General features: G+C 44.3%; 1 protein-coding gene across 2 annotated transcripts in view; it reads left to right on the plus strand.

The window, feature by feature from the left end:
- Zfhx3 (zinc finger homeobox 3) overlaps positions 1 to 14,867 on the plus strand; it is a 230,880-nt gene that overhangs the window by 200,286 nt on the left and 15,727 nt on the right. For both annotated transcript variants that reach the window (XM_026399203.2, XM_077793358.1), the window contains exons 6-8: positions 3,564 to 3,697; positions 3,824 to 4,024; positions 13,809 to 13,911. In XM_026399203.2, coding sequence (XP_026254988.2) covers positions 3,564 to 3,697; positions 3,824 to 4,024; positions 13,809 to 13,911 — 438 coding nt within the window. The remainder of the gene's footprint in view (positions 1 to 3,563; positions 3,698 to 3,823; positions 4,025 to 13,808; positions 13,912 to 14,867) is intronic.

Below are 14,867 nucleotides of genomic sequence, written 5' to 3' on the forward strand. Positions count from 1 at the left end.
TTTTTTTAACATAGTGGTGACATAACATAATTCCAACTTTATCTTCTTTTCTGATTTACATTTCCAATGTTTTTTTTCTCCATATTGGTTTCAGAGCTGGAAATTTTTAATGTTCTCTCATATGCCGTATAATGGCTATACCGTGCCCTGCTGTAAAGTATGTAGATTGCTGCCAATTTACTTTATCATTATTATAACAGCCACCACAGGTAGTAACCCTTCACATTGTTTGGTTTTCTCATTGCTGGTATAAACCAGAGATTTCGGGCACTGACCATTTGAACCATGTCCTGTCTCTGGAGCACATCTATTTCCTTTGCACTGATGTTACATCATGGCAGACTCAGGGTGACCAGTAATTGATTTTTTAATGTGTTTTCTATATTGTGACATCTCTTTTAGAGTTTAAGTTCAAGTTTAGAAAAGTCTTCAAAGCAGAAAACTACAGTACTTTCTCTTGATATTCTTTCGGCCTCATTTCCTTATGCCTACAACATATGCTAGTGACAGAAATGAAGCAGAAATTGATTTTGAGACTGGGGTCCTTTTGAAGTTGTTCAGAGAAAAGCTTGAGAAAACCTCGGGTTGTGGCCTGTAATAAACCCTCAGCTAACACGTTGATGGGGAGTTCCTGCCACTCAGAAGTAGGACAGTTTCCCCTTCAGGACTTGATGTTTTTGTGTCTGAGGTCCAGGTAGGGAGGAGACTGTGTCAGCTGTGCTTAACCTAACTCCCAGGCACGGCCCCCACAGCCCCTAGGAAACAGGTTGTGTCTGGGTGGTTATAGACTCGGTTGTAAGAATGGTCTTGCTTTGTCTCTAGAGGAGCTAGTGAGCTGGTGGCTCGTGTCCACTTCCAGGCAGAGTCCTTCTAACAAGGACGCAGTTGTCTCGGAGAGAAAGGAGATTAAACCCAAAGTTTGTGCACCAGCAGGTACAGTATTTCACATTACAGCAGAGCTGTTGTGTTACTGGGAATAAAGAGGAATGAGTGAGCGAGTACTGATTTTATTTTTTAAAACACTTTATAATGGCTCTTTAGCTCAAGCTCACAAAAGAAGCTTTAGAATTCCAGAGCAGTGTGAGTTTGAAAAAAAAAAAAAAAAGAAGGTAATAAAGGTTCCCCTCTCCATGCAGGGGGAAAGAATAGTGGCTTCTGAAACCGGAATGCTCACCTCTGCAACCCCGCTACAATGCACGCGTTCAGCATTGAAGGAGGAGGATGGACTCTTTGGTCCTACGAGGAAACTAATGCCACACTGGGTTCCTGTGTTTGCTTTTCAGCTCCAAGAGAGTGAGATGAGTTGGGTGGTCTCAGCCTCGGCGCCCATTCATTCTCACTGCTGAGCAGCTACACAGCCAACTCAGTCCATGGTGGGGTGACGGGCAGGTGGCGGCCTTGATACAGCGATGTCGTGGTCCTGTAAACGTTGGTGTAGTTTTGGGCCAGAGAGACTAACAGAAACACTGGAATGGGTGTCCGAACGGAGCCTGGATTTTGGTTTGCCTCTGCAGGGAGGAGAAGCAGAGAGCAGCCCTTCCCCACTATAAGTACTGAGCCCAGAATCTAATGGTGTGAAATAGGGAAGGTGAGGGGACAACAGGGACAAATAACCATCTAAAGACTGTGCCATTTGATGCCTTCACTCACCCCATCTTTAGAGTGTATTTGAAGAGTTACTATTTAGACAATATCCACTAAGCAAAAATAAAAATGATGGAGAATAAGGAACCCTCTGGGGACAGAGGGACCTTGAGTTCCCGAAACATTACCCTGAGGTTTGGAAGTGTCCAGGCAGGGGCTCATCGTGTCGCAAGGTCTAAAACCTGCAGTGCAAGATTCCGTAGGATCAGGTCCGACAGGGGCCAGGAGATGGGAAGCGGGCCATGGGGGAACTGGTCTAGAATGTTACAGCACCTAGTTAATCAGCAGCCAGTCCATCACATTAAATATCCCGCCGTCATGTATTACCTTTCAAGTGAAAATGAATAACTCCCATTAAGAGCAAAATGGGTTTGAAGTCGATTCGAGACAGATTAAAGTACTGTTATGAATCTGTGTTGGGAGGAGGAGGGGTCTATGTGTAATATGCTTGTCCTTGTACTTTTTAAATAATAGATGTCCTACAAACTTATGGATACCAGGTTATCAAGATACTGAGGTTAAAGGTCATAAGATGTGCATTCTGGGAAGAACATCAACTTCCTGGAATATTTCCTGTATTTGGCAATTTTTTTTTCAAAATAATTTTGTGGCCTTATGATTTGAATGAATAAAATTGATTTTCTAAAGTTGTTTATTAAAGTACACATCTACAACGACAGTTCCTTGGTGTCCACGGAAGAACAAATTTCAAAATTGAATATAAAGTGAAAATACGTGCTAGAGAACTAGACAAGGTGGGGAAGAAAGCAGTTTTACTGTGGAGTAAAATTAGGCTAGCTGGTGACCTAAATGCTGAGTCACAATATTTTTTGATGACAGCTGTGGGTATATGTATCTTCTCCCAACCATTTTTTGGGATTTTTTTTTCCTTATTGCTTTATGTAAAATTCTAAAAAAAATGGAGTTCCATGTCCAAAATAAGTGAAAGAGCTTATCCCTCAGATGCCAGCCAGGCTTTAGAATGACCAAAGCCAGCCATGTTGGAATGTGTGTTACACTGGAGGAGACATGCTTATCCTGATTAGACCCTTAGCCCAGCTGTTTTCTCATGAAAATCTTCCAGGTTCCTTTCTACGCTCCAGAGAGCTCCTTCTGCCAACACATCCATACCTGCTGTTTGCTAATCAAACCTCATGTGCCTCTCTTCATTCACTGGTGTTTTGATTTGGGGGGTGATGGGACAGGAGGGGCGCAGAGGCCTGATTGTGCCAGCAGATAGGACACCCGTTCCCTTTCCATCCCTCCGGAGCAGCCTCTTACATCTGACATGTTGGCCTGTTTATAACTTGGATAAACTCCCTGCCTAGTTCCACTCCCCAGTTTTTTCTTCTCCAAGAGCAAACTGCTGGACCCAGACTTGATTTCTTCCTACATATTAGTATCCAGATATCCACTGAACCCTTCTCAGATTATAATTTATCAGGTTGCCTGTAGTGTGCTGTGTTGTGGTTCCAGGAGGAGGGATGTCTAGTTTCTTGCATCTCTGAAGCAGTGTGTCTGGTACTCAAGTTGGCAAAGCAGTTGGTGAGATTTGGCCACCCACTTGTAGCCCTGTTACCCCCCGCAGATACAAGACAGTGGACTATGTGTAGGTTGGGGGAGGTTAGAAGGGACTGGATTTAGTCTCATTCTACTCTAGAGCTTTGTATTCCATTTCTTTACCTCTTTTCTCAATGTTCAGTTGTTAGTGTGGTGACAGAAATTCATAGGGAGAAAAGAAACCCTTCTCTTTTCCAACACGCTTGATAAATCAGTTTGGATGTTCATCCTTCCTGCATTTTGGTGTTTAACAAAACACTGCTATAAAAGAACGCTATGGAATGCTGTTTCTCACCCAACACACACCTGCAGCGGGCCTGGTCTGCCTACTGTATTTCATCTTCTACTTTTTCTTCCAGCATCGTCCAGCCAAGCAGAGAAGGAGCTGACAGATTCTCCTGCAACCTCTAAACGCATCTCCTTCCCGGGTAGCTCAGACTGTCCTCTCTCTTCCAAGCGACCAAAAACATCCGAGGAGAGCAAACCAGAGCAGGTGAGGCTGAAGAGGCCCTGCTGGGGGTGGAGGGCAATTTGACACTGGTGGGGAATGAACACTAGGGTGAGAGGGCTTGAGGCGAGAATGGAAGACTCAGCTGGAGCGGTGGGTGTGTCCCCACAGATGTACCAGTGCCCCTACTGCAAGTACAGCAACGCCGACGTGAACCGGCTCCGGGTGCACGCCATGACGCAGCACTCGGTACAGCCCATGCTGCGCTGCCCCCTGTGCCAGGACATGCTCAACAACAAGATTCACCTCCAGCTGCACCTCACCCACCTCCACAGCGTGGCACCCGACTGCGTGGAGAAACTCATTATGACGGTAAGGCACCAGGAACAGGACTTTTCTTCCTCCAGGGGCCAAAAGGAGATACAGTAACATGAACAAGATCTTTGTGGTTGGCAGGGAAAGCTATGCAAAGTTGGAAATGTTAGAAAATCATCCGAGCTCTGTGACCTTGGTTCAGATGTCCCTCCCTCAGACTTGGCATGACCATGGCCCAAACTGCTAAATATGTGCTTCTCACCCTCCTTTATCATTCTCTTGGGATTCGGAGGAATGGAATGACTCTCCATTAATGTGTAGAAACCCTCATTCAGATTCTGCAACCTTTACTGAGCAGGTCGAGGTGGCTCTTAAATTCACTATGCCTCATTTCATCCTCATAACAACTTCTGTTATAAGAGAGAGAAGCCGGGGAAGGAGAGTTCAACATGTTCCCATTAACAGATAAGGAAACTGAGACTCAAAGAAGTTAATCAACTTGACACCATTTGTGAGTGGCAGAATCAAAACTTAAACCTACATTTCTAACTCTAGGTGCAGCACAGTAATATGGGAGTTTCTCAAATGGATATATTAGTATCAAGAAAGAAAGTTGTCACTTGGTGATTCATGAGTCATCTTTGCATGTGAGCACATTGTTTCTACACCTGCTAGCTTTGAGGGAATGACTCTAAGTGGTCGCTATAAACATGGCCCAAAAGTTTGTAGTATAAAGATTTAATTCTGATCATAATCACCTGTAGGCATTTCCTGTTCCATTTGGTTATGTGAGACTGATGGACGATGTTGCAGGTGATGTTTGGTTGTGAGGATCATGTAATCGATGATGCATCAAGAGAACTTTAACAGCTAATGGAAAACTCAGAGGTGACCTACTGTGAGCTTCTTCCAGACATCTTTCATGTATAAATTCACTTTCCATGGGCATTTTCAGAGAGGCTGGTGAACTTTGTGGAAAGATTCTCTGTCAGTGGGACAGACGTTCCACCTGTGCATGGTTCTGGGCTGCAGGCCTCTCCAGAATTCTCACCAGCCTCTTGGAAAAAACAAGGTGTTTTTCCCAGGCCTCAGCTCACTTCCTAGTGGATGGTCTGGAACCCTGGGAGCCTGAAGGATCAAAAAGAAGTGTGGGTATGGAAGCATTTCCAATACTTAACAACAGGTTTTGTTTTGCTCAGATGGGTATTTTTGCTATTTAATCCAAATCCAGCATAGGAACTGTGGGCCAATAGTAATCTGCATGACTGGTTTACATTGGACAGTAAATTTTATTTTTACATGCATGGAGGACAGCATGGCATGTGAATTATATTTCAGATACCTGTTTTTTTCTTCTTTTTGGTCATATTGTTAGAGTAGCAATGGCATTTCTTTATTTATTAACAGTGTCAATATCAACAGCAGGATATTACTTTTGAGTACCAATCCTCAAGATATTCCTGGAAGTTACCCACTAACCACCATCTTTTGAAGCAGTGATTTTCAACCATTTTAGAGACTGATAAAAGCAATACAACAACATACTAGGCCATTTGTGCATGCTAAAACTTAATAGCCACTGTTGTAGATCCTCCACCAAGTACTCTGCAAATAAAGAATTGTGTGCACAACGCCAGGGAGCTTAAGGCTACATTCAGGGAGCTGCTTAAGGATCCCTTTTCTTCAACCCCTGACGGTATAATCATGTGGGAGAAACTGCTCTCAAAAACAGTAGTGCTTGGCACCTGGTTAGAAACCCCTGTGTGCCTCATCTTGCCACAGCAGACAATGAAGATGTTTTCTAGACATTTCTGAAAAGTGTGCAGAGTGTTGGAAATGTATTTGTTTTAGGAAATGGATTTGCTAGCAATGAGAAAGAAGTAAACGGATTCAAAAATAAATTGAAAGTCGTGAGAAATGCAGGAAAGATCATCATTTAAGTGTGTTACTTTTTCCTTAGAAGTGCATGTAAGGCTGCTTTGGCACTCTCTGGGCATGGGAAGATGGAGTTGTGGCATGGCTGCCGGTATGAAATTGGTTCCTAGTCATGAGATGGTTTGCAGTGAGCCAAATGATGCATTTCCACCTGGATCCTTGGGTTCAGCAGGAAATGATGAGCAACTAGGGCTAGAGGGCAATTTGTAGCCACACCCCAGGGTGCGTCTGGAATCCTGTTTGAGGACTGGGATACTGGTCTTGGTCAGATGCCAGCATCCTTCCTCTCAGAAGTTTGGTGTTAAAATGGAATTTGTAGTTGTTTTACAACTAAGTGATTATAATGAACCTGTGGTTAAAATCATGCCCCTGGAGGGTATTTTGCTGTAATTTTATTAGAAAATCAGCCCTGGGAAAGTATTGGTTAGGCTCTCTGACAATTTATCTGTTTGTTCCCAGCCAACTGGAACAGGAAACTCTGCAAAGAGAAATGCCCCTCAAATCTGTGCTCCATTTTCTAGACCATATCACTAAAGAGCGGCCAGTCTCTGGCCTTTCATCCAACAAGAGGACAAAGTTTGTGTCTGCTTTATCCCTGAATGGCAGCAAGAAGAGAGAGTCTTCTTTCTTCCTCAAGGGGTGGCTGAGTTAGGTGCCTTTGGCTGCAGAATAGGAGAAGCTGGCAGAATCTGCCAGGTAGTTGATTCCTGGCAGATATGGGGTGTGTCTAAAGCTATAAATTTGGGTAAATATATATATATATTTTTTTGCAGTCTGGATCCAAAGTCTTGGGATCTAGCTTGAATTGGGTTTCAGTCCCTCTAAAAGTAAATTCCACCCTGATAAATGGAAAGAGATTACTTTCTACACAATGTCTTCCCGTTCGGTTGTAAATGGAGAGCGTTTTGAGGAGGCTTCATTTAATAATACCTTATCAGACAGCTTTCAGGAACCTGCAGTGTCTAATATGTCTGTTGCTATGGTAACAGCTGCTTGCTTATGCTCTGCATCTCATATCTATGTCTTCCATGGGCCCCCTTCTTTTTACTCATGAGGGGGCTTGAAAAATATTCTTCACCAGGAACAATTGCAGCGCTGGCCCTCCACTATGGAAACTGCACCCACGGCACATCATTCTGCTTGGCCTATTGGAAACAGCTCCAGATGGTGTCTTTGTACACGTCATATGAAAGAAGGAAATCTATAAAGCTTAAAGGAGATGAGACAAGTGCCCCTCCGATCCTGGCAGTCCGCCCCCCACCCCCATGTCAGTTTCACACAACCAAGTCTCACCTATTTTCAGAGAAGCTGGGGATTTCAAATTGATGGAGCTGTAGGAGCTACTGCTTCATGCCCTTATTTTCTGTATCTTTGGGGAAAGGAGGTTGAGGACATGGAGCACATGTTTCTGGCCCCTAGATGAGAATGGAAAAGACCACCTACCATGCATTTCAATACTCTTAAATTATTCTAATTGATCACTGTCTTTCTAAGTGACAGGACATACCACTGGGATCCTGGATCATTAATATGGGGAAATTTTCTTTGTTCTTTAATCACTTAACAAAATAGGACCTCACAGTTGAGATGAGGATGGGCTCCTGAGCCTAGGAGCACCCTCTCCTCCCTTTTGTAGTACTCAGCTGCTCTGTCTGTACAGATTTCCCTTCTGTGCCCCTGGCCGTGCCCTGTCCTGCCCTGCCTGCCATTTTCTTGTATCTCTCTTTTGGGAGCAGTAGTTTGTCTCCTGTGATCTTCAGGCAGTGTCTGGGACTGTGCTCTGTGTGTGCCTGTGCCTCTGTGAGTCTATGGAACAGGCTGGCCGTCTGGCCCCTGCTCTGCCCCCACCCCACAGGGCCTCTCTGGTGGCCACTGGCCCTGGGGCTTTCACACCCACCTGGGTATCAGCTCTTTCACTTTGTCTCCATCTCAGAGGAAAGTAATGAAAATAATCGGGCTTCATTAATTCCAAGCCCTGTGAGATGATAGCCATTTGGAGCCTGTTTGCCAATTAGATGGTCTAAATTAGAAGTGACCTTGGTATACCGCCACTGCTTGCCTCTCGGAGTCTAATGAAGCTTTTCTCTCCCTCCGTTCTCCTCCTCGGCTCTCCTCTGTGTGCACACACTGTGGTAACTGTTCATGTGTTTCCTGCCTCTTCCTCTTCCCCTGCCCCTTTTTCCAATTTCTCTCTTTCTTACCTTTAAAAATCTGGTTCTGGTCTGCATTTGATTCTGACCCACATGAACGTTAACATGGCCTGCAGTTTTATTTTGTTTGTTTGCTTTGGCTGTGAATTTTACGTATTAAAAACAAGAAGCACATAAACAAGCACACAGAAGCCATTTGAGAAGGGAAATGGGGAGGGGGGCAGGGAGCTGGGAGGGACTCGCCAATGGGTACAAAGTCAGTCCAATTTGAAGAACTCATTCTGATGTTTGATTGCACAAAGGCTGACTGGCCGTGTATTTCACAATGGAAGAGAGGATTTCTAATGTTTTGTCACACAGAAGTGATAAATGTTTGAGGTGATAAATATGCTAATTACCCTTATTTGATCATTAAACTAAGTATTCTTCATATTGCACCCCATAAATTTGTACAATTATGTGTCAATTGAAAAAAAAATTAGATTAAAAAAAGAGAGACAAAAGAAAGAAACTGGGTCTTCCAGACGCTGTAGTCCAGAGCCGGCCTGCATCTTTAGGAGGCAGTGAGGAGGGGACCCTCTGAAGCTCTGCTGGCCAAGAGGCGCCCTGGTTTGCTGGCTGAGGTGTGCAGAAACCAGCTGGTGGGCCTGGCAGCTGTCCCAGCGCGGGAGGAAGGGAGCACCTGTGCTTCCTGGAGCAGCAGCTTTCCGCACACCACTGGCCACTAGCTTTAATGCTCCACCCTGAAAGCAGTTGAGTTTTGACTTTGTGCTTCAATTTGGGGCTAGAACCAGCACCTCATTCACAGGGGTATGGAGACTGGCCAGGTCTGTGCCTGTGGCTCCCTTTCACTTCCCCTTCTGCCCGAGATGCTCCATTCTATTGATTTTCACTGAAAATCCTTGGGAATGTAGACCTTAGCAAATCTACCCTTCCCTTGGAAGAGGGAGCCTTTCCCAGAGAAGCCCCACTTCTGAGCAGGGCCAAGGCGGAGGAGAGGAGAGTCACGGAGAAACCAGGTTCGACACTTTCTCTAAGAAAGCCAGCTCTCCAGCACGCAGGGAGCACGTTGGTTGCACTGGTACATCCTGGGCCAGCCTGTCTGAGGGTGGCTTTATGGGGTGAATTTGCAGGAATAATCTGGTAAGAAGCTAGAGACGTGGCTGCACGGCATGTTGACCTTGAGCATTCCACATCTGTGATCTGGGGAGGGAAGCAGGTAGGTGTTCCTTCTAACGCCTGCCTCTCTCAAGAAGGAGTGAATATCAGCCACCCTGTAACAAATGTCAAAGTGGGGACCAGAACCAAATATAAGACTCTAGGCTCTATAAGGTGTGTCCTTGGGCTTTCAGGTTCACACATAGGATCTTGAAAGGTATTAAATTATAATCCAGAACAATGATGAACCAAATGAGGAGGAGACTGAAAGTCAGTATTGATGAACACATGTCACCTCTCCCAGTTGATCAAGGGCAATTCCCTTGAGTCAACATATTTCCCTCTGGGGACCTCTGACCTCCTGAAATTATCTGCAGTATCGTGTGTGAAAGTATTTTTCTAGGAGTCTGATACTTTCATCAAATTCCCCAAGGGATTCATGATCTCAAAACCTTATTCTAGATGCTGAGCTTCTTAGGGCAGGGGCCTGGTCTCCCTCCCCCAGGAGAATAGCCCAGGAGCGCTGTCCAGTGCTTTAGTCAATGAAGCTCCAATGAGTGGAGGAACCGAGTCCCTCCAGGGCCTTGCTTCTCAACAGCTGAGCTGTTTGGGGATTGCTTAGGCTTGAAGATCTTTAGGAGTTGGGAACTCCTATGTTTCTGTGATTATATATGAGAAGTGCTTCCAGCTTCAGCTGGAGGAGTTTCAGCACAGGAGCCGAGGCCCGAGTTTCTCCTGTTAAAAATGAGATCTTTAACTTGTGGGAGATGTTAGAGCCACTGTTTGTTTCCAGGCTTGGAGCACCCCAGCTCTGCTGGTGGTTTCTTCCTGTGTTCTCTTCACTCCTACATATTCTGGGAGGAACATAGCTGACCTGGCTCAGAAGGGGAAGGAGGAAAACATGTGCTGTCTAGAAGATCAGCCCTGGCAGGGCCAAGGCCAATCTTGAGAGACCCAAATGCCAAGGAAGCAATGGCTGCATGTCATTATAGAAAACTGGGCTTTTTGTACGCATTAAACGCCTCTTCTGATCAGTTGAGTTTTCTTAACCAGAAGAACTTTTATTGTTAAGTCTGTTTTGATATTCTCAGGCCCATTAGAAAAGGCAGTAGAGAGTGGGAAATATATTTGAATGTATTCAGTGTTTACAGGTATACAGATTCATTAGGATCAGTTCACACAGACGAGACAGTCAGTGTTGAGTGAAGGAGTTTGAGCTGATGGTGTATTGACCAAAGCTCAGAAATTTTTGTTTGGCTTTTGAGTTTACAGCTGGGGATGTGGATGAGGCAGGAGGGTGGACAGACAGAGAGGAATCAGGGGAAGAGAGCGACAGCCAGCTCATGTACATGATGTCTACACAGGGAAGCTGGTGGAGGGATCCAGTTATTTGAAGACCACTGAAGCTTGGGCACACTTAAAATGTTTTGTCCTCTCATAAATCCTATATGTTCAGTGTTCCTGGTGACAGAGAACTGCACTCAGCACAGTTGCGTGACTGACTCTCCCACTGTCAGCTGTCCATCAGGGACTGGGGCTGGGACAGTCTGAACCTTCCATGCACTCTGGAAGTCAACTACTACTGGAAAACAAAGGCAATGTCAAGGCAGGTGACACTGTCTTGGGTCCCTGTCCCTGAGCAGGACTGCTCTGTAGCTCAGTTGGCAGGACAGTTGATAGCTCTTTAGGAAAAAGCACAGGAGTTAGCGTGAAAAGCTTTGGAAGCTGGCAGGGAGGGAACAGCATGGGCCTGGGAATCTTGGTGTCTGCGAACTGGTGCGGGGTCTCCCTTAGCCAGTGTAGTGAGGCAGCTCCTGCTCTCAACTTTTCTTCAGATGCATGTGCAGACATACCCTACATTTCTAGGTCCTTAAAGGTTTCTGTTCGTGAAACTTCCTGTTTGCCTCCTGGAGCCTCCTGGCCTGTTAAAATTTCGTACACCATGCTTTTTTTTTTTTTTTTTCTTTCCTTTGCCTCAGGGAGTGGCTACATATACCATAGATGAAAAGAGGCAGGTGGATAAAAGTAGTTACTTAAACACATATGGGGCAAGACTTCCAGGTTTGGAGGCCCAGATTAAGATGCAGAGGAGCATGTGAGGTTGATGATTATATTTCGGGGAGAGTTAATTGATGGAAGGTGAAGGCAGACAAAGAACCGCTGCTTACTGCCTTCTTGAATCCCAATCAGGAATTATGATTAAAGTCGCAGCGAGACAACAGAGGGCTGATGAATTGGTGTCTTTTTTTTTTTTCTTTTTTGCCGTCATTCACACTTGATTGACTTCAACCTTTCAAGTGCAAAAGTCTCTCTTTTCCATTATTATTCATAGCCATCTGAGTTTTTCTAATTAAAGTGTATGAAAACAATTACTGATCCGCCGTACTGAGTCTGTTAGAGGGGATGTCTGCCTTACTGTAATGCGTATAAAAAGCCCACAGTTTTCTATAATGATGTGCAGCTGAGGTGTTAGATAATTTTATTCTTTTTTACTCTGTAGGGCTTTTTTTTTATTTCTCATGATTCATTTTTCATAATTCCTAAAGATCCCAGGAAAGGACTGGTCCTGCAGCCACAGCCGGGAAAGGAGGTTGGGGGGAATCTTTTTTCCTTTCTTTTTCTCCCCCTCTCGCCCCCAACCTCGTGCTCCCCCTTGGCTGAAGACTATAAATTAATCGGTGACCTTTCACTTCTTGGATTCCCGCTGGACTCCCCAGCCACACTGGTCAGAAATGCTTTCTATTAAAAAGAAAATAGATGGAATGAGTTTGGCAATCTCTACCCCATTCTAACGATTCAGCAGCAGCTCGCCCTAACCAGCTGCTGGCAGCTCTGTGCGAGGGTGCAGATGTCTGGGAGCAGGAGTGCCGTGTCACTCACATTCACCTGCCACGCACCTGCTCTTTGCAAACACAGGCTTCTCAGAACCCTCCTCTCTAGTGCCTGTTGCTTAATTTTTGCACATATGGGTGTCTCAGTGGCTGAAAAAATTCTCATACCCCTAAATGTGATGGGGCATCAATTTTTTGGTGTTGATGCCACTTGTCTGGGTTTCAGCTGGTCGTTGAGCCTGTTGCCAGTGACACTAGTGAACATGTCAGCAGCTATTTTGAGCAAGGGCAGGAACTTCAAGCCACTAAAGATTATTTTTAAAATATTATTTATTTAATTTTGAACAAAAATTTAGAAGGTCCCGTCTTTGCAATAGGAAGTGAAGATGTGACTGCAGTAAAGTCGTGTTTGCTTGGGAAAGCAATGACTCCGACTGGGGCTGGGCTAGATATAGAAAGGTTAGCAGTGACTGCAGTTTCTGTCCCTGTAACCTCTAGGTCAGTCTGTTTTTCAGGGTTTCATGAAATGGGAGGTGATTTCTAATTCAGTAGAAACTACTTTTGCCATCTAAGCGTCCCACCCCAGAGCAGACAAAGGGATATTGCTGGTTTTGGGTTTTTGGTTTTAGGGTTATTTTCCTTACTGGGAATTGAACCTGGAAGCATCCTGCACTACAGTATCCCTGGATTTTTTTTTTTTTTTTTTTTTTTTGAGACAGGGTCTTCCAAGTCGCTGAACCTGGCCTTGAGCTTGAAGTCCTCCTGCCTCAGTTTCCTGGGTCTCTGGGATGATATTGTTCTTTTTTTAAACAAAAACTTTTTCTCCTTATATTAGAAATTGAGGGATGCTTATCTCCTTAACACAGGGCAAATTATAACTTGTTGGCATAAGCTGCTGGCCTCCTCTCTAGGAGGGAGGCCTAGAGAAAAATCCAAGGATCTGACCTAAAATTGGAGCTGCTTGGAACCAGGCTAATTATGGAGTTGCTGTATTAGGGAATAATGGCCATGGTCGAGGTGGGGCCACCTTGTTGTGGACTGCTGTACAGGCTGCCCTAGATGGCTGGGACGCTGGGCAGATGTTCCCTCTGATGTCACAGACCTCGGGAAAAGACTCCAGAAGAAATTCTGGCTTAAGTGAGTCATGAAAAAGGCTTGTTTGCACTTGATATCAGCTTGTAAAGGGTTACAAAATGTTGTTTCCTGGAAAATCTGCCAGTGTGTCTGCATGTCCTCAGCCTTGCCTTTGTTCTCCTCTCTCCCTTAGCCTTTCCTTCACTCTTCCTCCCCTCCTCTTCTTGCCTGAATACATTTTGAAAACACTACTACAATGCTCCCTGCTTCAAGATTACAGTGTACTTTACTCGGTATGATTTAATTAGGGCCCTTATTATGTTTTCAGCAGCTTAAGGTGGGTCTTTCAACTTATCTACCTAATTGGTTGCACGAGAAGTTTCACAGCCCATGACAAAACATTGTCAGTGATCAAAGTCAAAATTCTGCATAAAGGAAAAATATTAATAATAAGATTATTCTTCAAGTGTGCACTGCTAATTATGTCCAGAATGTAACCGTAGAAACACTTTTGACTGATGTGAGCTTTGTCTAATAAACATGAATCTTCAGTGAGCTATGAAAAGTGACACCTCCAGCTTTACACTGGTGAAGGCTAATTTTGCTTATTAAATAATTTTTTCAACCTTTCCTATTTTGTGTCTCTTTCCTCTCTATTTGACTCTCCTTGTGTCTCTGCCTCTCACTCCTCAGGTGACCACCCCTGAGATGGTGATGCCCAGCAGCATGTTCCTGCCAGCAGCTGTTCCAGATCGAGATGGGAATTCCAGCGTGGAAGAAGCAGGAAAGCAGCCTGGTTAGTATCATTAATCTTAACTTCTGTGAACTGAAACAGGGTGAGATCTGTGGCCATAATTTGCACAGGGCAAGGGTGCAGGAATTCTTTGCAGGATTCCTAAGCTGAATGTGACTGATTGGGAGATGAAGGTCACTGTCATCAACTACTTTATACTTTGGTTCCTGGCACGTATTTGTATATTATTCATATGGTTTAAAAGAGAGAGCAATCTGCTTGAGAACCAGTGGGAGTTAATAAGTAGACGCAGCCAGTAGGCCTCTGTAGACCACCATCTTAAGCCATTAAACACTGGATCTCTGAGGACTTTGTTATTAGGGGCTTGTGAATCAGGTAGTTTTGAGTTGGGGGTGTACTGGATTAGAGGTGCATCTGGAAAGACCATTGTCATAGACCAGTCGCCGGTGCCATCCTGTGGTTCCTACCTAGATGAATCATTAGACCTCTGTGACACAGTCCTACATCTTTGACCTCTTCTAGCCATCTAAGGTTTAAGTTAAAAAGAGTTCAGCCACGCTGTGCCTAGGCTTCTCCCTTGTGGTTTTTCTTATTAGGCAGTGGACAGATGATCTGAAAAGGGTTGGGGTATTTATGAGTATGATGGTCTCATTGTAGAAGAAAATTTAATGTATTTTAATAATTTGCCACATTAATGTTCATTGCTTATTGAATAGAGATGATAGTCAAAAAGTCATAACAAGTAATTAAAGGCCTAAAAGTAAAATCCAAAATTCTTTATAATGGACTACAGTTATTATAAATTCCCCACAACTTAGAACAGCATTAATTCATATCTGCTATGCTAAATTCTTATAACATAAAAGATGAACATAAATAGGCACCCCAAGATAGTAACCTTCAGACTCATTCTTGAGAAACTGGATTCTGAGTCAAGCAGTTAAATATTATTTAGAAGACTGCTAGTTCTGTGACAAGACATAGGCTCATTATGAATG

This window comes from Urocitellus parryii, chromosome 15 (genome assembly GCF_045843805.1).
Source record: "Urocitellus parryii isolate mUroPar1 chromosome 15, mUroPar1.hap1, whole genome shotgun sequence".
In the NCBI taxonomy this organism is placed as follows: domain Eukaryota; kingdom Metazoa; phylum Chordata; class Mammalia; order Rodentia; family Sciuridae; genus Urocitellus; species Urocitellus parryii.